Genomic DNA, 22,290 nt, shown 5'->3' with positions numbered 1-22,290 from the left:
TTGTCATGACATTACTGTCTCAGACTCTATTACAGACTCAATCTCTAATGACGTCACACACGTACAATTTGTATGCCGTTGTCATGACATTAGTGTCTCAGACTCTATTACAGACTCAATCTCTAATGACGTCACACACGTACAATTTGTATGCCGTTGTCATGACATTAGTGTCTCAGACTCTATTCAGGGGCGTAGTGTGATCTGCACCTGGGGGGGGGGGGGGGGGGGGGGGGGGGGGGGTTCGAAGATGAACCAAGTGGATCCTTTTTCTATTTAGTCTCGAGTCTAGACTCTAAAAGTTTTATAAGCACCAGGCCAGAAACACCTGGTCAATCTTGAAGCTTGACCATCGGACATGGCTGGCTTTATAAGCATGAGTAATGTACAGAGTTCACAGCATTGCTAAAAACATGAATGTTTTTTTTTTCTTCTTATTTTCACTTCTTCTTCCCCGACAGCCCGGCCCCAGCGTTGAACTTAAAGAGAATAATGTCCCCGTCCTCCACCACATAATCTCGTCCCTTCTGTTTGTACTTCCCTGCTGCCTGTAAGTTAAGACAAGGAAAACAATGTTTAATGACACCCCAGCACATTCCTTACCAGGGTTCATATTTTACCATGGCTGTGGCTGCTCTCTTTACTTGTCATAATATGAGCCTCGAAAATCTCACGTCGACAACAAGAAACATGCCATGGTTCCTGAACTGGTTTGGCACTGTGCCCCAAACTTCCCATGCTGCATATGTATCCTTAATTGCGAAAGAATTGACAGTTTAGCAAACAAATATTTAAAAAATTAATCTTTATTTTTAGTAACCAAATACGCTTGCAAACAGTTTTGCCTTTGTGCATCTTAAACTTGCTATGGTGCCCTACTTTTTGTTATTAAACTAAAAGTAACACCTGCATTTTATTCTTAATTTATTTCTTGGCTTTGAGCCGATTCATAACTGATCACATAGGATAGATGGGAGAATTATTTGTGTATACTCATTACCCACAAAATAAGATATTACTTGAATCAGTCTTTGCTAGAAAATGTGAGTGATCATCGCAACTCGCCTGAAATTGTTTTAGGAGAGCGGCAACTTGCCTGAAATACAGCCCATGATATAGGATTAAAACTCACTCAGGGCGGGATGAGACGAATGTATATTTTACTGTCAGTTTGAGAGTGAAATACAGCCCATGATATAGGATTAAAACTCACTCAGGGCGGGATGAGACGAATGTATATTTTACTGTCAGTTTGAGGGTGAAATACAGCCCATGATATAGGATTAAAACTCACTCAGGGCGGGATGAGACAAATGTATATTTTACTGTCAGTTTGAGAGTGAAATACAGCCCACGATATATGATTACCTTGCAAGCGACTTCTGTACCGTACTCTTCGAAGTCTGCGTACGACATCACTTCTGCCATGATAAAGCCCTTCTCAAAGTCTGTGTGGATCTTGCCAGCAGCCTGAGGGGCTTTCATTCCTTTCTGTGGCGATACAAAACAACAAAGGTATTCCGGGTGTTCGTTCAGTTTCAAAATAGCAAAGAATAGGAAGGGAAAGAAAATTAAAGGATAGGAAAGTGATGGAAAGAAATGGTAAAGGGAAGAAAAGAAAAGAGGAAGAAAAACATAGTAAATTAAAGAACCCAACAAGCGAAGAAAGAAGAAGAGGAGATCACGTGACCAGAAGAGGGTTTCTTGGATACTCTAGAACATTTCTAGCCAATCTAGCGTCAGATGTATGGTTAAGGACCACACAGATATTGAGAGGAAACGCATTTGTCGCCACTTCATGGGCTACTCTTTTCGATTAGCAGCAAGGGATCTTTTATATGCACCATTCCACAGACAGGACAGTACATACCACAGCCTTTGTTACACCAGTTGTGGAGCAGTAACTGGAATGAGAAATAGCCCAATGGGTCCACCGATGGGGATCGATCCTAGACCGACCGCAGATTAAACAGACGCTTTACCACAGGAAAAAAGCTGTGGATTTAATTTGCTTAATTTAGATTTTTTTTTACTGTATATTCTTACCATTATTGTCCACGCTTTCACCTCATCTTTGCCAGTGGTGAAGAAATAAATTAAGTTCAAAGCCTTGTAACCATTGACAATAATTTTTTCTAGAGCACTGAAATAAAAGAATGCAATATTAATTATAATATATTCTGTAGAGAACAACTGGGTAAAACTTATAGGATATTAAACTAGATTCCATTTTGTATAATGTTTATGTCTCGAGTGAAATCATTTTGAAATGTCATGAGCTTCAGTAAGTGAAAATGAAAATTATTTCACAAGGAACATAAACATTTTATGAAATCGGAAATGGTATCTCGTTTATATCCTATTTATTACCCATCATCGATTTTAATATAGTCACTGAACTTGATTGACTGATGTTCCAGTGAAGCCCCGGTCACACTGTCAAGGATCGTCTGGCCGGATCCACAACGGATTAAAACCTCACGAATGACCCCGGATAGTGGTCTATCTGCAGTCCCCTATGGATGCACCACGGTTTAACTACGGTTTTCGTCGGATAAACCAAGGATTATTAAGGATAGGGGTTAGTTGACAAAGGGAAGCGCTACAGATGCTGCTCTCCTAAAACACTTTCAGGTGAGTTGTCGCTAAGGATCGGTACAGTTTAGTACAGACCACAATGGATTGTTACGAATGATGCCGGATCGTATCCGTGACTAACCTGTCGTCCTGATCCATGATCGTGTGACCAGGGCTTGAGGCCGGGGATTACTACAATTAAGTACGGATAAGTAACGATAAGTACAGATAAGTACAGTTTAAGTACGGTTTATTACGGATTAGAACGGATTATTAGGTTCTTCTACGGATCATTAAGGATGTACTTCGGTTGTTCAGGGATTTAATATAAACAGCGACGGATTGTAAGAAATGATTCCGGATCGTATCCGGTGTCCTGATTCTTGACAGTGTGACCGGGGCTTAAGATCGTAGTGCACCAATCATATACCAGTCATAGTGTGACATCGAGGTGTTATGTCCCAGTTTACGTTCTATTGGGATGTAACACTTTGATACGAACGAAGATATTTGTAACCATATAGTTCATAATGAAGTCGCCCATTCGTCCTGAACACATCTGGACTAACTGAGTCATCAAAGGATCAAGTGCAGCTTTACTGGACAAGTCGCCCATTCGTCCTGAACACATCTGGACTGACTGCATCAAAGGATCAAGTGCAGCTTTACTGGACAAGTCGCCCATTCATCCTGAACACATCTGGACTGACTGAGTCATCAAAGGATCAAGTGCAGCTTTACTGGACAAGTCGCCCATTCATCCTGAACACATCTGGACTGACTGAGTCATCAAAGGATCAAGTGCAGCTTTACTGGACAAGTCGCCCATTCGTCCTGAACACATCTGGACTGACTGAGTCATCAAAGGATCAAGTGCAGCTTTACTGGACAAGTCGCCCATTCGTCCTGAACACATCTGGACTGACTGAGTCATCAAAGGATCAAGTGCAGCTTTACTGGACAAGTCGCCCATTCGTCCTGAACACATCTGGACTAACTGAGTCATCAAAGGATCAAGTGCAGGCATTGAAACAAACATAAGAGTCTGGTTGCCCGTGTTCAAGTTATCTTGAAATACACAACTGCTAACCTATAGGTTACAACAGATCTAGGGAGGGACGTAGCCCAGTGGTAAAGTGCCTGCTGGATGTCCATGTTCAGGTTATCTTGAAATACACACCTGCTAACATAGGTTACAACAGATCCAGGACGGGATGTAGCCCAGTGGTAAAGTGCCTGCTGGATGTCCATGTTAAGGTTATCTTGAAATACACACCTGCTAACATATAGGTTACAACAGATCCAGGACGGGATGTAGCCCAGTGGTAAAGTGCCTGCTGGATGTCCATGTTCAGGTTATCTTGAAATACACACCTGCTAACATATAGGTTACAACAGATCTAGGGAGGGATGTAGCCCAGTGGTAAAGTGCCTGCTGGATGTCCATGTTCAGGTTATCTTGAAATACACACCTACTAACATATAGGTTACAACAGATCCAGGACGGGACGTAGCCCAGTGGTAAAGTGCCTGCTGGATGTCCATGTTCAAGTTATCTTGAAATACACACCTGCTAACCTATAGGTTACAACAGATCTGGAGTGGGACGTAGCCCAATGGTAAAGTGCCTGCTGGATGTCCATGTTCAGGTTATCTTGAAATACACACCTGCTAACCTATAGGTTACAACAGATCTAGGGAGGGAGGTAGCCCAGTGGTAAAGTGCCTGCTGGATGTCCATGTTCAGGTTATCTTGAAATACACACCTGCTAACATATAGGTTACAACAGATCTAGGGAGGGACGTAGCCCAGTGGTAAAGTGCCTGCTGGATGTCCATGTTCAGGTTATCTTGAAATACACACCTGCTAACATATAGGTTACAACAGATCTAGGGAGGGATGTAGCCCAGTGATAAAGTGCCTGCTGGATGTCCATGTTCAGGTTATCTTGAAATACACACCTGCTAACATATAGGTTACAACAGATCTAGGCCTGCAAACAATATTATAAACATATTCAAGGCAAAACTAAATTATAAAAAAATATATTTTGTTAAATTATGCTGCTAACATTAGTTATAAGAATTAATAGCAAGTATTTTTTCCCAATTTAAAAACATGAATCGAAAGAACCATGTGCATACTTTTCGCATAACATCTATGCAGAGTTGTGCTGTGTGACACTGTACGTCGTTGCACGTGATCAGAGGTCATGACCTATCAAGAGAAGTATTTTCACATGTGAAGTTTAAAAAACATGTGTTTTGTTTAACACCGCTAGAGCACAATGATTTATTTATCATTGGCTATTGGATGTTAAACATGGCCATTTTTGATAGTCATAGATGAAACCCGCTACATTATGCACCAGCCCACAGAGGATAGCACATACCACAGCCTTTGATATACCAGTCGTGGTGCACTGGCTTGATCAATGGGCCCACCGACAGGAAGCAATCCTAGACCCTCCGCGCATCAGGTGTACGTTTTACCACTGGGATATGTCTCGCCCCTCACACGTGAAGAGATGATAAATATCACATGTGTATCTCTTCCACCGCGGCGTAATATATATATATGACATGTTTCAACAGAAGAGATGATAAATATCACATGTGTATCTCTTCCACCGCGGCGTAATAAATATATATGACATGTTTCAACAGAAGAGATGAAAAATATCACATGTGTATCTCTTCCACCGCGGCGTAATAAATATATATGACATGTTTCAACAGAAGAGATGATAAATATCACATGGGTATCTCTTCCACCGCGGTGTAATAAATATACATGACATGTTTCAACAGAAGAGACAATAAATATCACATGGGTATCTCTTCCACCGCGGTGTAATAAATATACATGACATGTTTCAACAGACATGTTTCAACAGAAGAGATGATAAATATCACATGGGTATCTCTTCCACCGCGGTGTAATAAATATATATGACATGTTTTAAAAAGGTTGTTCTTACCTTGTAGAGTTTATTTCTTTGAGATAGGCAGCTTTCTCATCATCCGTAGCCATGTCTGTGAGTTTCAGCTCAAGGGCTCCGCTGAACAGAATGACCAGGGCGCCGGGATCGTTCTTGTCAATCCACTCTTTGATTCCTAGCAACCTGGACATCGTTAAAAAGAAAGGAATGTTTGGTTAATTCATTTGCATCCAACTTTACAATCAGAAGACAACCTCAGACATAGAAACGTTTATGAGGGATAGACAGACAGATATAACATATATCGACCCTCCAGTGGGGACAAATAACATATATCGACCCTCCAGTGGGTACAAATAACATATATCGATCCTCCAGTTGGGGACAAATAACATATATCGACCCTCAAGTTGGGGACAAATAAAATATAAAATTAATTGAAATAAAACAAGCATTAAGAGAATACTGCTATCACAATACATGTCTCCTAGCGAGCCTAACACATTTTCTTATCGACTAAGTTCAAGGACCACAACTCTAAAAGATTTTTATAAAAATCTTGAGGCTGTGCACAAAAAAAAAGAAGTTTCATATTTCCTAAGTTCAAGGGCTAGGTAAATTGTCATGAAAGTCAAACTTGATCTGTAATAGTATATAATAAAGCTATACACAAAATTTCAGCTCAACATCTTACGGCATTCTGAAAACAACATGTGGGACAGACGGACTGACAGACAGACAGACAGGACAGAGATGAAACTTACAGTCCCTTCCAGCTGGACCGGTAGGGGACCAATAATGAACGAGTGAATGAATGAATGAATGAATGAATGAACGTTTAATGACACCCCAGCACTAAAATACACATCGGCTATTGGGTGTGAATGAATGAATGAATGTTTAACGACACCCCAGCATTAAAATACACATCGGCTATTGGGTGTCAGAAAGGTAAAAATAGGGGACCAATAAAACAGTTACAACTTTTGAGAGGTTGAAGGAAGGAAGAAAATGTTTTATTTAACGATGCACTCAACACATCTTATTGACGGTGATATGGCGTTGGACATATGGTTAAGGACCACAAATATTGAGTAGTGGTGTAACAATACATCAAACTATTGATATGCTGCAATAGTCAGTGTCTCAATAGCAATGCATCGATAGTTAATTCAGTTATCGATAACTATCGCAATTGTTTGCTTCACTATCAATAGTTTCGACAGTATAAAATCTTTTGATCTTGTGGAGTAAAAATAATCAAAGATATTCATCCTGATCCATCACTGCAAAGAAGTACGTCTGCGTCCCTGCTACGTCGGTGCCCTCATATAATGTTTTCAACAGCCGGCGATATGGTCACTGCACAGTGATTGCAATTAAAGTCAAAACATGTGGTCATGTTAATTTTTCTACACAAAGATTGGAAACCATAAAAAAAAAATATTTCTCTGCAGAAACATTCGAAACCATAAATAAATAGTCTAATAATAAATTGATCTTTCTGCAAAAACATTGAACACCATAGAAAATAAAGCATAACAACAATGTGGAGTCTTTATATTATAAATTTATTAAATATCATTTCACTACAATGTGACATTATTACAAATAACTAAGTACAAACACAGACATAAACACAAACATACGTACAGACTCACGTAGATTCACACAAACACACATACATATTGGAAGATTGAAGTAAATAGTTTTGCAAAATATCTATTTATATTAGTTATCAAGCGATTTAACCATTCACAATACTATGGTAATACTCACCACTAATATTGAGAGGAAACCCGCTGTCACCACTTCATGGGCAACTCTTTTCGATTAGCAGCAAGGAATCTTTTATATGCACCATCCCACAGACAGGATAGCACATACCATGGCCTTTAATATACCAGTCGTGGTGCACTGGCTAGAACGAGAAATAGCCCAATAGGCCCACCGATGGGGATTGATCCCAGACCGACTGCGCATCAAGAGAGCGCTTTACCACTGGGCTACGTCCCGTCCCCACTTTTGAGACGAGGCACTAGCTGGAACATGAAATATGTAAGATTGAAAACATCAGATCCTTGTTTACAAACAAATTCAACATCGTACTTGCATAAACACTCACCGTTTATTTTTCTTCCTGAGGTAGTCTTTCTCAGATAAATTCACCAAGTATATAACAGGTTTTGCAGTTAAAAATAAACAGGTGTTTAGAATTTCTATCTGAAAAAAAAAATCAAAAACAATTTACACATACTGTTAAAACTGGCCATGGTGGTGTCGTGATAAGGCTGGTAGGTACTCCAGGGTTCACAGCCCCATACCGGCTTGTAAGACAACTACACCCTCTTCTCTCTCACTAACAACTAACCTACTACTCCTCAGAGGAGAGAGAAAACCTGCTGCATCCACACAATGAGCTACGCTTTCCAATTAGCATTAAGGGATCTTTTACATGCACCATCCCACAAACAGCCTTTGATTTACCAGTGGTGGTGTATTGGCTGGAACGAGAAATAGCCCAATGGGATCAATCCTAGACTGACCACACATCAGGTGAGCCTGTTACCACTGGGCTGATTAAGCTGCCTAATGATAGTATACAATGTTTACTCACTTCTTTTGTGTCCCATACTCCGTGTCTGACCCACAATTTCTGATCTGTTAAAAGATTGTTAACTTTCACCAGTGTGTCCTGAAAAAGAATAGTGTGAATAGAAATTATTACAAGTATCATCCATATCATATACTGAAATTAATGCGTCCCTAAATTAATGTGAGTGATCTACAGTATTAGGAATAAAATAATGCAAGGCCAATATGTGTTAATAGAAATTATTACAAGACTGTGGTTAGGTACTGTCCATATCATATATTAGGAATAAAATAATGCGAGGCTAATATATGATGTTATGAATACCGGCCCCAGTAGTGTTCTGGTTAAGCCATCGGATATAAGGCTGGTATGTACAGAATTCGCAGCCCGGTACCAGCTTCCACCCAGAGCAAGTTTTAACGACTCAATGGGTAGATGTAAAACCACTACACCCTCTTCTCTCTCACTAACCACTAACAACTAACCTACTGTCCTGGACAGACAGTCCAGATAACTGAGATGTGTGCCCATGTCAGCGTGCTTGAACCGTAATTAGATATAAACACAAACATAAGTTCAAATCAATCAATCTTTTTTGTAAACTTTATACTCATGACAACTATATTTCCAGTTAGCCATCACTCCAACATTCAAATGACATAATGAATATATAACACATTTATTAATCATCGGCTATTGGATGTCAAACATTTGGTGATTCTGACATATAGTCATCAGAGGAAACCCGCTACATTTTCCTAATGCAGCAAGGGATCTTTTATATGCACTTTGCCACAGATAGGAAAGCACATACCATGGCCTCCCCCCGCCATGGAATCATGGGCTGGCGGAGTCAGAACCAGAGTCCATGATGGGCGTGCCTGAACCGTAAGGATGTGGGCACGTTAATACAGTTCCCTTCCCTTCCATACCATGGCCTTTGTCCAGTTGTGGTGCACTGGTTGGAAACGAGAGTTTATAATGTTTACTCATATATATTCACTTAAACCTTTTATAAATACATAAAATAAAGTACACATTTGAATCGGTAAGTATTATTTTCGTGGAGGGTTTTTCAAATTTTTCAAATATTTTAGATTGGTTGATGTTGATTAAAATTAGGCAAAAAAAGAAAAAAAGTCGCGTTTACTTATGGGCTTTGCGGCCAGTAGTACAGTATTTAGGTCCATTATTCCCAATAACAGTGGTTTTCTGACCAAATTTATCCCAATATTTGTTGATTTTCGTTGTTGGTAAAACAATCAAATTTATTATCAAATTAGCTAACACAATCGGCTATCAAGCCCTGAAAATGACCGCAACGTGTAGCCACTGTTGTCAAGTGAAAATACTTGCCGAAAACCACTTTTTCAACTCAAAATTCAAGGTATAATTCATTGAAAAAAACACTAAATCTAAATAAACAGGAAGCTGACTTGTCTTTTATTTCCTGTTAGTAAATCACTTCCTGTGAGTGTCGTGTGCAAAACAGCGGGAAATATGAATTGGGGAATGCACTGTATACAGTGTACAGTATGTCGACTGACATCAGGTGAGATTACTCGCCGCCTGCAGTAGGCCTAGTCAGAAGGTTAAAAAAAATATATTAATGTAAATTTTTATCTTTTTTTCTTACATATTCATATTTTTTCTTCTTGTCTGAGCTTCGCCCTGCAGTCTTCTCCACGGGCTCAACCTGCTTTTTGAGAAATTCTAAATCTTTTAGTCGCAGTTCGTCGTGAATGATCTCCAAGTCTCGAGCAGGATTCACGTCACCTTCAACATGGACTATTTCTTCATCGTCAAAACATCCTCAAAACAAAACAAAAGAAAAAAGAATGGTAACGTTGTATAACACATAAGAGGACAATTTAGTTTTTCGAAATTTTTATTGACAAAAAAAGAGAAGAAGTTTGTTTTGTTCAACGAGCACATTAATTTATTAATCATCGGCTATTGGATGTCAAACATTTGGTAGCATGGGATCTTTTATATGCACCATCTCACAGACAGGATATATCACATACTGGTCACAACCTTTGATATACCAGTTGTGGTGTACTGGCTGGAATGAGAAATAGTCCAACGGGTCAATCCTAGACCGCACATCAGGCGTGCACTTGACCACTGTGCTATGACCCACCCCTTGATTGGCAATCGCTTGTCAGTAAAATTAATAAATTAATAAATTAATAAATTAGCCACTATTGAATGTTTTAGAACTGTGTAGCAATCTCTGAAGGTTGCTTCATGAATCGTGACGTGATACTGAACAAAATGTTGACTTTTTTAAAAAAGACATAAGAGCTCTTAACAAAATACTGTGGACATTTGACAAGTTATACAATAATATTACCCTGAGATTTCCGACAAATATACTTATTTGAAAGTTCCATACCAAATAAAACACCGGTCTACATGAAAAACTTATAATATCGGTAATTTAGGCTACAACTCCTATTACAAAGAAAATAATCCCTATCAGAAACTATCAATTTGATTTGAAAGATGATTTACACCAAAATCCCGAAACTACAATTCTTCCATGTTACAATTAATTTCCGCAACAGCCCCTATTACAAATGTGAATATCCCACCTAGAAATTCAACAATTGGTTTGAAAGCCGAATTATCACGGAGTTCACTACACCACCCAAACCTCAAACAAACATATATCGGGAAAACAAATAACTAAAATTTGTCTGCATGTTTAGAAATAATATTTCCAAGAAAAATAAATGGCGTGCACCCCCATGCACAACCAACAAAATTACAACAATTCTTTTACTAACAATGTACAACGATTAACCCCATAGCCAGTAATAAAGCATATGGAAACGGAGAGAGAGAGATAAACAAACTCTAAAATCTAGGCTTTAACACACCCCTAAAACATTAATTTACCCAAACCATAATAACTTACGTGTTGACCCTATGAAAACACATCAGAAAGTAAAGTTCCAAGTTTGACCACACGGGCAACACGAGGACGAAATCGTATCTCATTGGTTCATCCCAAATAAACAATCATATAAAAATTATTACCCATAACAATTACGCCTAAAATTCACCAAAATATTCTATTATTACTACAATAGTGTATCCACTTAACAAAATACAAAAATTAATTAAAAGAAAATACAAATAAAAATATATATTTTACTTCCTGTTAAATTACCGTACAACCTTTAAATATTACCCTACTTAAAATTTTATCTTAATAACAATGAATTCCATGTTTTTATCCCAGCAGTATTATTCAGTTAGTAAATAGTGATTAGTATAGTTAATACAGAAGAAATAGAGAATATAACAAAATAAAATTACAACTAAAAAAAGAAAATAGGACAGAAAAGTTAAATGGATAAAAACATGGTTCATTACAGTATGTCAAAGTTAAAACTACAATATTTTGCTTTTCTCACATTTTTTTTGGTAATAAATAATTACAAATTAATCAATCTCATGCATAATCTTTCCATAATTAAGCCATAATAATTTTTAAAATTTAAAGTCTTGAACTGGATGACAAGAGGTGTTTCCTGAATAGTATGTGGCTAAATATAGCATGGTCACCATCTTTGTTTCTTTTGTCAGTTGACTACAAAGACTTCTGGGTAAACTTAGTGTGTTGAAAGAAAGAAATATTTTATTGAATGACACACTCAACACATTTTATTTACAGTTATATGGCATCAGACATATGGTTAAGGACTACACAGACACTGAGAGAGGAAACCCGCTGTCATCACTTCATGGGCTACTCTTTTCAATTAGCAGCAAGGGATCTTTTATATGCACCATCCCACAGACAGGTTAGTACATACCACGGTCTATGACATACCAGTCGTGGTGCACTGGCTGGAATGAGAAATAGCCCAATGGGCCCACCGACGGGATTGATCCCACACCGACCGCACATCGAGTGAGCACCTTACCACTGGTCTACGTCCCCACTAGTGTGTTGAATGTGTACGCATAAAACAGTGATGTCACTAGTTAATGTGTGTGACACACTGTCAAGATTCACCCCTAAAATAGAAAATGTTCTTCTAATAAATGGAATTATTTAGTTGTAAATTTTCATAACAATATAGCTGAAGGTATAAACTTTTATGTTTCAACTTTCAAAGCAAAAATAAATAAATATTGTTGGCGGAAACTGCCATTACTGCAACTTTGACATAGCACTTTTAATCAATGGCCATACGGTATTATGGTAAATGTGACACTTCATTTAATATGTTACCGAACAAATAACAGAAAAATATTTGTTTGTAGAAATAAACCAGTAACAGGCAAATTTCAGGTGAAAAAGAAAATCAGGAAACCGATTTCTTATTGCATAACCCGTTATATAATTATCTATGTCACATCGTAAATTGACTACATTTTGCAAATTCCATGACCCATATACTCCTTGTTTCAAACACAAAGAAAATCCTGATATTTTCGGGTAATTCTGACATGTACATGCAGTCGTAGAGAAAACCAACTACTTTTTTCCATTAGCAGCAAGGAATCTTTTATATACATTTCCCCCACATACCAAGGCCTTTAATAAACCAATCATGGTGCACTTTTTGAGACAAAAACAATACTTAATAGAAGGAAGAAATGTTTTATTTAACGACACACTCAACACATTTTAATTATGGTTGTATGGTGTCAGACAAATGGTTAAGAACCACTCAGATAATGAGAAAGGAAACCCGCTGTCGCCACGCAATAGGCAACTCTTTCCAATTAGAAACAAGGGATCTTTTATATGCTGTATCCGACAGACAGGATACTACAAACTTTGTTACACCAGTTGTGGAGCACTGGCCGGAACGAAAAATAGCCTAATGGGCCCACCGATTGGGATCGATTCTAAACAGACAGCGCCCCAGGCGAGCGCTTTACCACTGGCCTACGTCCAGACCCCAAACTTACTAGAAGAATGGGTCTAGTGATGGGTTCTGAACTATGGGCACTTACGAACAACATGGAATATGGCATCACAGGCACTGATGTTGGAGAGGAAAGCGTTTCCGAGTCCTTTTCCCTCGTGGGCACCTTTCACAAGCCCTGCTATATCCACCACATTGAGGAATGCAGGAACTTTGCTGAAAAAAGAAGGAAACTGTTTATTTAACGACGCACTCATTACATTTTATTTATGGACATATGGCGTCGGACATATGGTTAAGGACCAAACAAACACAGAGAGAGGAAACCCACTGTTGCTAAAAAAAACAAAAAACGTATAATTATCAACTGTTTAATCATCGGCTATTTCATGTAATTCTGACACAGTCATAGAGAAAACCCGCTACATTTTTCCATTAGTAGCAAAGGATCTTTTATATGCACCATACCACAGACAGGATAGCACATACCACGACCTTTAATATACTAGTCACGGTGCACTTGCTGGAATCAGAAACAGCCCAATGGGCCCACCGACAGGGATCGATCTCAAACTGACCACTGGGCTACGTCTCGGCCCTTGTTTAAACGGATGTTGTCGAGCACGAAGTACTATCCACAACTTAACTGACATGTGATAACCTCCTTAAAGGGACATTCCTGAGCTTGCTACATTGTAAGATGTTTCCAACTAATAAAATATTTCTATGATTAAACTTACATATTAAATATATTTTCTTGTTTAGAATATCAGTGTCTGTATATTCAATGTGTTTGTGGTCGTCTTAATATTTGTAAGAAGCCAAAACTGGATTTTGGTTTCAAATAATTTCGTACGTACAATTTTTTTTATTTTAGGAAATAAAATGAAACTTAACCTAGTACAAATGTTAGAATGATCAGAAACACGTTTAATATACAGCCACTAATATGTCATGCAGAAAATTTTATTTGATATGTAATTACAATCGTTAAAAAAGTCTCTGTCAGTCGATAACATCTTAAAAATTGCAGCAAACTCAGGAATATCCCTTTAATGACTGTTCCCAACTTATTTTAATATCTGATCATTCTACTGACCTGAGCGGTTTGTAGTGGTCTACAAGAAAATCCCAACGTTTATCAGGTACTGGGACACGACCTGAAATAGAAGAAGAAGAAAGGAAGGAAATGTTTTATTTAATTACGCACTCAACACATTTTTTGTACGGTTATATGGCGTCAGACATATGGTTAAGGACCACACAGATATAATAAAAGAGAGGAAACCCACTGTCGTCACTTCATGGGCTACTCTTTCCGATTAGAAGCAAGGGATCTTTTATATGCACCATCCAACAGACAGGATAGTACATACCACAGCCTTTGTTACACCAGTCGTGGTGCACTGGCTGGAACGAGAAATAGCCCAATGGGGCCACCGACGGGGATTGATGCTAAACAAACCGTGCATCAAGCGAGTGCTTTACCACTGGGTTACAAGTGAGAGAAAGGTATTTACCCACACCTGACTTGCTAGTACTTACTTTCGTTAGGGTCTATTGTACAGAATGGAAAGTTTTCTGCATGTGCCTGGCTCTTTGTAAGCACATTGAAAAATGTTGATTTTCTGAAAGAAAACAATTATAATAAACATGAACAGGTATGGATGGGATCTAGAAAATCTCGTCTAAAAATAGTAAGATTCTGTGGAAAAATCGGTCATTATGGCAACACTTGAAACAAATGATTATGATATATTGTAATAATATTACTAATATGACCTGCTTATGTATTTACACAATTGTAATAATTCAAACAATGTTATCATAATTTATTTTATAGTGGAAATATCATCATGTATGGAAATATTGTCATGTTTGTGGGTGCCAAAAATAGCTGATTTTAATCTTTTAGGTTATTACTCTTAGATTATCTGACTGGTAAACAAAACCACCATGGTTAACGTACAGTAATGAACTGAGAAACCAAGACATTTGAATTTCTTTTAATCACACCTGTACATACACATATACCATATAAACTATCATAACAACAAAATATTTATCGACAAACCAAAATGTGTTTAATACATGACACAACAAAAAGTTTAAAGTTCTCTTTGGTTTAGTAACCCCACAATGGCACAAGCAGACTAATTAATTCAACCCCTGCAATGGCCAATGACAATCGGCAATCGGCAATGGGCAATCGACAATGGGCAATCGACAATCGGCAATGCCGTGGAGATTGCCGAGGAGGTTTTCATTCTCCACAGCACTTTTTTTGGCTATGGACTGTATTAGATTTTTTCCACGGCTTGTTTTTTTTTTTTTGTGGACGTTTTCTTAATTGCAGGGGTTGCTAATTAATCACTGACTACAGGATGCCAAACAAAGTCTTCAGAAGAAACCAGCTACATTTTTCCATTAGCAGCAAGGAATCTTTTATATTCACTTTCCCACAGAGTGGAAAACACGTACCGTGACCATTAATATACCATTTGTGGGGCAGTTTGGGATGGGTAAAACAAAACCCATAATGGGTGTGCCAGCTACATATTTCCATTATGTCATGTCATAGGGTTTTACGTGCACATTCAGAACAAGCTGTTGTAGCGCACGCCTTTTCCATTAACAGCAAGGAATCTTTTTATATTCACTTTCCCGCACAGAGGAAAACACATACCATGACCATTAATATACCATTTGTGGGGCACTGTTTGGGATGGGTAAAAACAAACTACAATGGGTCTGATGAGAAGGTTCAACCCAAGCACCTCAGGAGAGCATTCTACTGACTCAATTTTATCAATTAAATGGCGAACCTTTACATTCTAAAACTGAAAGTTACGAACTTCAGGATCATCAGAATTTTATTTGCTATGCAAAATTAATGTAATTCTTAGAACCAACCAATAGGTTATGCAAATGAAAATCACATGAACAAAAGTTACGGTTAAGGCGATGTCATACGATACGAGTGCATTGTATAAGAATAGTCACAAGAAAGGAAAGGAATGTTTTATTTAACGACGCACGCTAGTCACAAGAATAACCGAATGCATAGCAACCAATGAAATCATAATGTTTGTCTCGTCAATCGACTATTCTCGTAGTAGGAGGTATTCACAGGTCTAATTCCGGGTAATCAGAAAATATCTCCAAATTATCTCAAAAATGCAAAACCCAAAGCTCATTTCCAACAAAACATCATTTAATTAATACACATTTTTGAGGGGCCAAATTAACATCAAATTTGCCAATGCAGGCCCGTAGCATGATGGACATTATTGGGGGGGGGGGGGGGGGGGGGGGGGGGGGGGGGGGGGGTTTGACAATTGAACGAGTGCCAAAGGAACGAGTTATTTGGGGGGTTCGGGGTGCATGATTCAAAGGTTATTTGCCCGTTACTGTAACTCTCACCGTTAATCTTGATCCGTTAGTCTCGCTACAACTTTTACATTCAGTCGAGATGTAAAGGTTATCAAAAAAAAAAGAAAAAAAAAAAAAGCCCAAAATTATATGGGCCTGCAACTGTTCTAAAAATCTGCAATTGGTGAATTTGACGAGCGGGAGAGTTAGCCCCGATTTGTATTGTGTGGTGTCGCCTTTACCATTTGAAGATTTTGAAATATTGTCCCCTGATGACAGACCTTGATTCCACCCCATGACATAACAATAAAGTCAGTCTTGGTACATAATCAGTGAAACTTTCTTCCTAGATAATTTCACTTTTGGCTTCCAAACTATATAATTATATATCAGGCCTAGCTCTGGCACTCGCCAAATTCGCAAACTGCGAATTTTGAAAGCAGTTGGTGAATTTTATTTTCATTTGGCAAAATAATTTTAGATTATAACTGACATTTTAAAGAAAATAACTGCTGATTTCTGCAATTTTTTAAGTTTAATGGCCAATTTGGCATAATGTAATACCCACCCAACGTTGGGCAAACCAACTATTCCGATCTTCAGATTTGTCCCAACTCGACCAATCAAGGGTGGCGGTCCTGTGTGTTCCTCCTTTTTCTTCGGTGGCATTTTAGGATATCAATCTCAAACAGAGCAAAATGAAAATAATAATTTTGGGATATAAATCTAGAAAAGAACAAAATAAAAATGATAATTTAATGATTTCAAACTTTGAAGCTACATGTAATGAAAACGATCACTAATATTATATTAATACACTTTCTGGTTTTACTTAAGGACGCACTCAACACATTTTATTTTCGATTATATGATGTCACCACACAAGATATTGAGGGAGGAAACCCTCTGTCGCCACTTCATGGGTTACTCTTTTCTATTAGCAGCAAGGGATCTTTTATATGCAGCATCCCATAGACCGGATAGCACATACCAAAGCATTTTATATACCAGTCATGGTGCACTGGCTGGAGAGAAAAACAGGCCAATGGGCCCACTGACAGGATCGATCCCAAACCAACCGCACATGAAGCAAGCGCTTTACCACTGGGCTACATCCCGCCCCTCGATCTTTTTAGAAGCCACCTATTTTTCGATAGATCACTTAACATGACATTACAGTGCAAAAACAAAACACAAAATAAACCATCAAATAAATATTAACTAATTTTGCATTTTTATTTCGTGCTTTTTTGATAATTGATTGGTTGGGACTTTATTTGTGAACACAATAAGTGGAAGAATCTGGCAGAAATATGTTCAAGAAACATTTTTTTTTAAATTTTAATTGGCGACAGGTGGAGATCAGTTGAACTTAAACATCGAGTTGCTACTCCTATTTAAAAAAATTTAACATTTCAGAATTGTGTAGCAATGCAGGGCACAATATTTCACGAGAACCACTGTTCTGTTCGCATGTCAGTTACACACCATTAAAATCACGTGTACCGCTAATCGGTTACGTGGTGAACAATTACATTCTAAAATTAAAACTACAATATATCAGCAGTGAAAATCAGTTTGTTTTTTGAACCACCATTGTATCACAGAACCATAGTTCAAGTGTTTTAGGATTAGGTAGGCCTAACTCATCCGAGTTTGAATAACAAATATTTCACACGAGCTAACGATCATTAATTACTACTGATTGCATCATGTATGCCAAACCTTAACAAAGTTACAGTCTGTTTTGCTTAACACATTGATTTATTAATCATCGGCTATTAATTGAATGTTAAACATTGCTAATTTTGACATCTACGCTTAGAGAAGAAACCTGCTGCACGTTCCCATTAGTAGAATGGGATTTTTTATATGTACCATCCCACAGAAAGGAAAGCACACACCATGGCCTTTGATATATACTCCTTGCTCACGATATCGCGGAATTTACATTTTTGCAGTTTAGCATGCGCAATGCCCCCTAGTGGCACATTTATTATTAGAAATGTGATGACAGACAACACATTGTTTTGCACATTAACAAATTTGAAGAAATGTCAAAATTTTGGATACGTATTCATAGTTTTACTGTTTAGTCATAAAATAACAGTGTGATATTTTACTGACACCCCCATGCTTATGAATAGCCCCAGTACTTAACATACACGCATACAATTCTGCTCTGACAGCTATCCCACTACAATTTTACTACAATTGAAAAACGAAATGTTTTAAGTTGACTTTTCTTCGTTATTGTGTTGAAGTTTGTTTACTAGACATTACTACAAATGTGTATACAAAAAGAGCCATTTTTGACCTGTGTGGTCCACCATATTGTAACATTTGCAATTTACCACGATATCGTGATAACCTCCCTTGAACGGAAGCCAATGCTATGGTGTACTTCCATCAACTGTTTTAATGTTAGAACTGCATTTATTTGTCAACACAATTGCATGGACATGATGCAGATATAGCAAAAATTGCAACCCAAGTATATTTACCTTCATATATGTTAGTGCATTTCTTTATTTCTTCCAAATAGTTAAATACCGCAATATCGTGGTACACTCGTGTCACCTTAGTCTGCGCGGCACAAAAGTTTGCGAAAGTTAATTACGTATTGAAACAAATGTTGGGGTATGTTTGTAAACAAACAAACAACATTAATTTAATTCATAAAACCGTTGTTAAGGTAGTACTAAACCAAATAACTTCCGGCTGGGTCAAAGTTCGAGGTGCACCCAACTTTTGATAGAGAAGTGAACACCACAAGTCCTGTGATTGGTTATAAATGTGAGTGTGTTGGTTGTAAAAAATAATAAGTTCATCTGGGTAAAAAAAATTTGCAATTTTATTTCATCTAGTACCAATGTGTCAAGTAGCCTTGTGCTTGAAACATGTATGGGGTACCTGTGAAAAAAAGTACTCGAATTTTGTGCGAAACTAGGGTAGTCATAGACGCTACCCGTTATCTCAGAAACGAGCAGCTTGACCCCCATTTTTTTCTGATTCACTTTAAGTGTAAGGGGTGGTAGTATTTATATCCGTGGCGTTTATGTCGGTTGATACGTTGCAGGTAGGAGTTTTAGCCACATATGTTACTATTGTCGTCTATGGGATTTGATTTGGTAGTATACACCCTTAAAACACATCTTGATTTTGAATATATGTACAAAACTGGTAGATAACAATTTGATTGAAAAAACTCTGAATTAATGCACTAAAACTATACTTTTGCCAGCCTCGATCAACATGTTTTTGTATCACCTGTCAACGCTGTAATAATCAACCTTGTATATCAACTTACACAAGTTTACAGAGAAGCTTCAATACATACTGTACTTGTAATTTATGAATCCATAAATGAAATGAATGTTTTATTTTATCTGTTAACGTAAACATCAAAGCATACTTTGAATTTCCCTCCGCATGACACAATGCAAAATGGCTGCACACAGATTTTGATTCTGCACTTACAGCATGGCCTATTTTAGCTATAGTCTGTTTCAAAATTATCATTGATTGTCCTATATGTCTAACGAACACTATTTGTGCTCATTTACACACTTAATAACAGACGTTTGTTGAATAATAAAAAATAAAAATTGACATTGGCTTTTTAATAGTAATTCTGTGTTGTCCAAACTAAGGAGCATGGAACACCATTTATATTTATCTCATTTGCATAACCTAAATGTTTCTGAAACAGACTATAACAGGAAGTGTTTGTTGTTTAGAACTTACAAAAAGCTGGATTCATTATTTGTTTGCTATTTCTGTAAACATCAGCGACAGAAGTGGTTGTTTGAATGTTTGCTGCTTAGACTTATGTGCCGTCATGCAGGCCAGTAAATACAGGGGGGTCCCACTAAAAATGCGCTCATTACTTGAGTTTAAAAACATTAAAATTAAAATACCTTTCAGTAGTAACACGTTTATTGTTCCATTGTACTGTGGCAGTGAAACAAATATTTTTAAAGAAAGATTTTAACATAAAAATATAACACAAATGTTTAGGTGCCAGACTTAGGTGCCACCAGTGTACCCGAGTATACCAGTTGTGATGCACTGGCTAGAACAAGAAGTAGCCCAGTGTGCCCACCGACAGGTGATAGATCGTAGACAGACCACATATCAGGCAAGTGCTTTACCACTGGGCTACGTCCCACCCATGTATGACATATAGCTGGAATGAAAAAAACAGCCCAATGGGCCAACCGACTGGGATCGAACCCAGACTGACCGCGCGTCAGGCGAACGTTTTACTACCGACTGGGCTACCTCCCACTGTATGGGTACACTAGAAGACAATAATTAAATACTAATTATACCAAACTCTTAATTATGTCTAACATAACTGCCCTGGACACAAGCCGGTTCTAACCGTAACCCCGGCGTGGCATGCTGTGACGTGAAGTTGTGTTCAACTTACGGAAAGCGCAAGACGTCTCCGATTTAGGTTTAGTTTTACACAACTGCTGGTGCAAAACGACTGTCAGTCGTTAAAAAGCGGTACTGTAGTAAACAACAAAAATAACTTTTTCTTTTTCGCTTAAGGCGACCACTTATATTTAACGTGAAACAACGTCTTATGCCAGAATTCCAATGCGTGTTGCAATAATGGCGAAATGCAACTGCGCATGGAAGGAAGTAGCAGACGACGAGATCCGCATCTCACACCATAGTTTTCTTCTTCTGTTTTGTTCTGTTTTGTATTTGTTTTTTGTTTTTTTCACAATATTTGGTGTTCCACTATTTTATATTTACACTATCGTAATGGAAAATGTCAAAAGAAGATATTATTCTGCATTAGACATGTAAAAATGTTGGGTGTTGAGCGGAAAGAAGAACCCTTTTATGTTCTCTCGGATTGCAGGGAATGTGATTTACATAAACGTACGGAGACAGGGGACGGGGTGGTGGGGGTGGGGGAGGGGCAGGACATGGTGATTTAAGGAAGTTTTAAAAACTTTTAATACTGTAACTTAATTCATTTGAGTTAACATTCACCAACGATCATTCTGATAGATCTGCAATTAGTATGTCAAAGGATGTAGTATGGTAGTATGTCTGTGGTGAAGTGTATATATACTCTTCAAAAAAAGTAGGGGAACCTGAAATATTAATGTTAATATCAACTATTAGACCGAACATACGTTTTGACCACAGACATCCTAGAAAAGAACGTTCAGGTCTGTTTATCAACACACCGAAACACATTCCATAGTTTGCACGCGCATCACGCAGTTGCCCCGTACACGTGCGTGAGGTGTCATTCTCGATTTTGACAATTTCCAGGAAGGTCGATTAATCACTGTGGAACATTATTTCTGTCAATCTTTTTCATTCTGTTGATCATACAGTTGTTATTATTTAGTTTTAGTCATTTTTTATCATTTGAATTTGCGATGTACTCATAAAAAAACCAAAAAAAACATCAACTTTCAAATTTCAATTCTGATCCCAATCGTCCTTCAAGACCTTTGGTGGTCATAAAACCTACTGTAATACTGAACTACCGGTTGTAATGTTTGCCCAATTAATTCACTATTATCATATAACCATTCCTCACAGCTAATATACCTTACAATTTTGGCTATTGTAAATTCTTATTAGAGTTCCCCTACATTTTTTTGAAGAGTAGGCCTATATAATATTTCTAGATCCCTTGTTGCTAAGGGAAACAACATGTAGCGGGTTTCCTCCAAAGATTATGCGTCGGAATTATTCAATAAGAAATGAGGCACCGGACGTATCTCAGTGGTAATAGTCACTCTTTTGGTGGGCCGTTTGGGTTATTTCTCGTACCTGCAAGTACTCCGCAACTCGATGTGACACAAGCCGTGGTATGTTCTATCATGTGTGTATATAAAAGATCCCCTGCTGCTGATAGAAGAGTAGCCCATGG

At 37.9% G+C, this 22,290-nt stretch overlaps 1 protein-coding gene across 2 annotated transcripts; it reads right to left on the bottom strand.

Moving 5' to 3' along the window:
* Nucleotides 1-431: 431 nt before the first annotated feature.
* On the bottom strand, nt 432-21,018 carry LOC121387710 (obg-like ATPase 1). 2 transcript variants are annotated; one of them, XM_041518905.1, is made up of 12 exons: nt 20,815-21,018; nt 16,948-17,105; nt 14,553-14,635; nt 14,107-14,167; nt 13,096-13,223; nt 9,752-9,927; nt 8,137-8,214; nt 7,645-7,742; nt 5,559-5,702; nt 2,047-2,143; nt 1,369-1,491; nt 432-548 (listed from the first exon to the last, which is right to left on the bottom strand). In XM_041518905.1, exons 2-12 carry the CDS (start codon nt 17,046-17,048, stop codon nt 441-443), a joined length of 1,197 nt encoding a protein of 398 aa, XP_041374839.1. In that variant the 5' UTR covers nt 17,049-17,105; nt 20,815-21,018; the 3' UTR covers nt 432-440. The 2 variants fall into 2 exon arrangements, with proteins under 2 accessions (XP_041374839.1, XP_041374838.1); XM_041518904.1 differs by having other exon boundaries at nt 16,948-17,062.
* Nucleotides 21,019-22,290: the final 1,272 nt, after the last annotated feature.

Source organism: Gigantopelta aegis, chromosome 13 (genome assembly GCF_016097555.1).
Source record: "Gigantopelta aegis isolate Gae_Host chromosome 13, Gae_host_genome, whole genome shotgun sequence".
NCBI classification, from domain to species: Eukaryota; Metazoa; Mollusca; class Gastropoda; order Neomphalida; family Peltospiridae; genus Gigantopelta; species Gigantopelta aegis.
Note: the sequence above shows the minus strand (reverse complement) of the source record. Positions and strands in the feature narration are given on the sequence as shown.

Coding starts and splice junctions, on each gene's coding strand:
- LOC121387710 (XM_041518905.1), bottom strand. CDS start 17,048: ATGCCACCGAAGAAAAAGGAGGAACACACAGGACCGCCACCCTTGATT. Junction 13,224..14,106: donor GACCACTACAAACCGCTCAG/GTCAGTAGAATG, acceptor TTCTTTTTTCAG/CAAAGTTCCTGCATTCCTCA. Junction 1,492..2,046: donor TGAAAGCGTGGACAATAATG/GTAAGAATATAC, acceptor GTATCGCCACAG/AAAGGAATGAAAGCCCCTCA.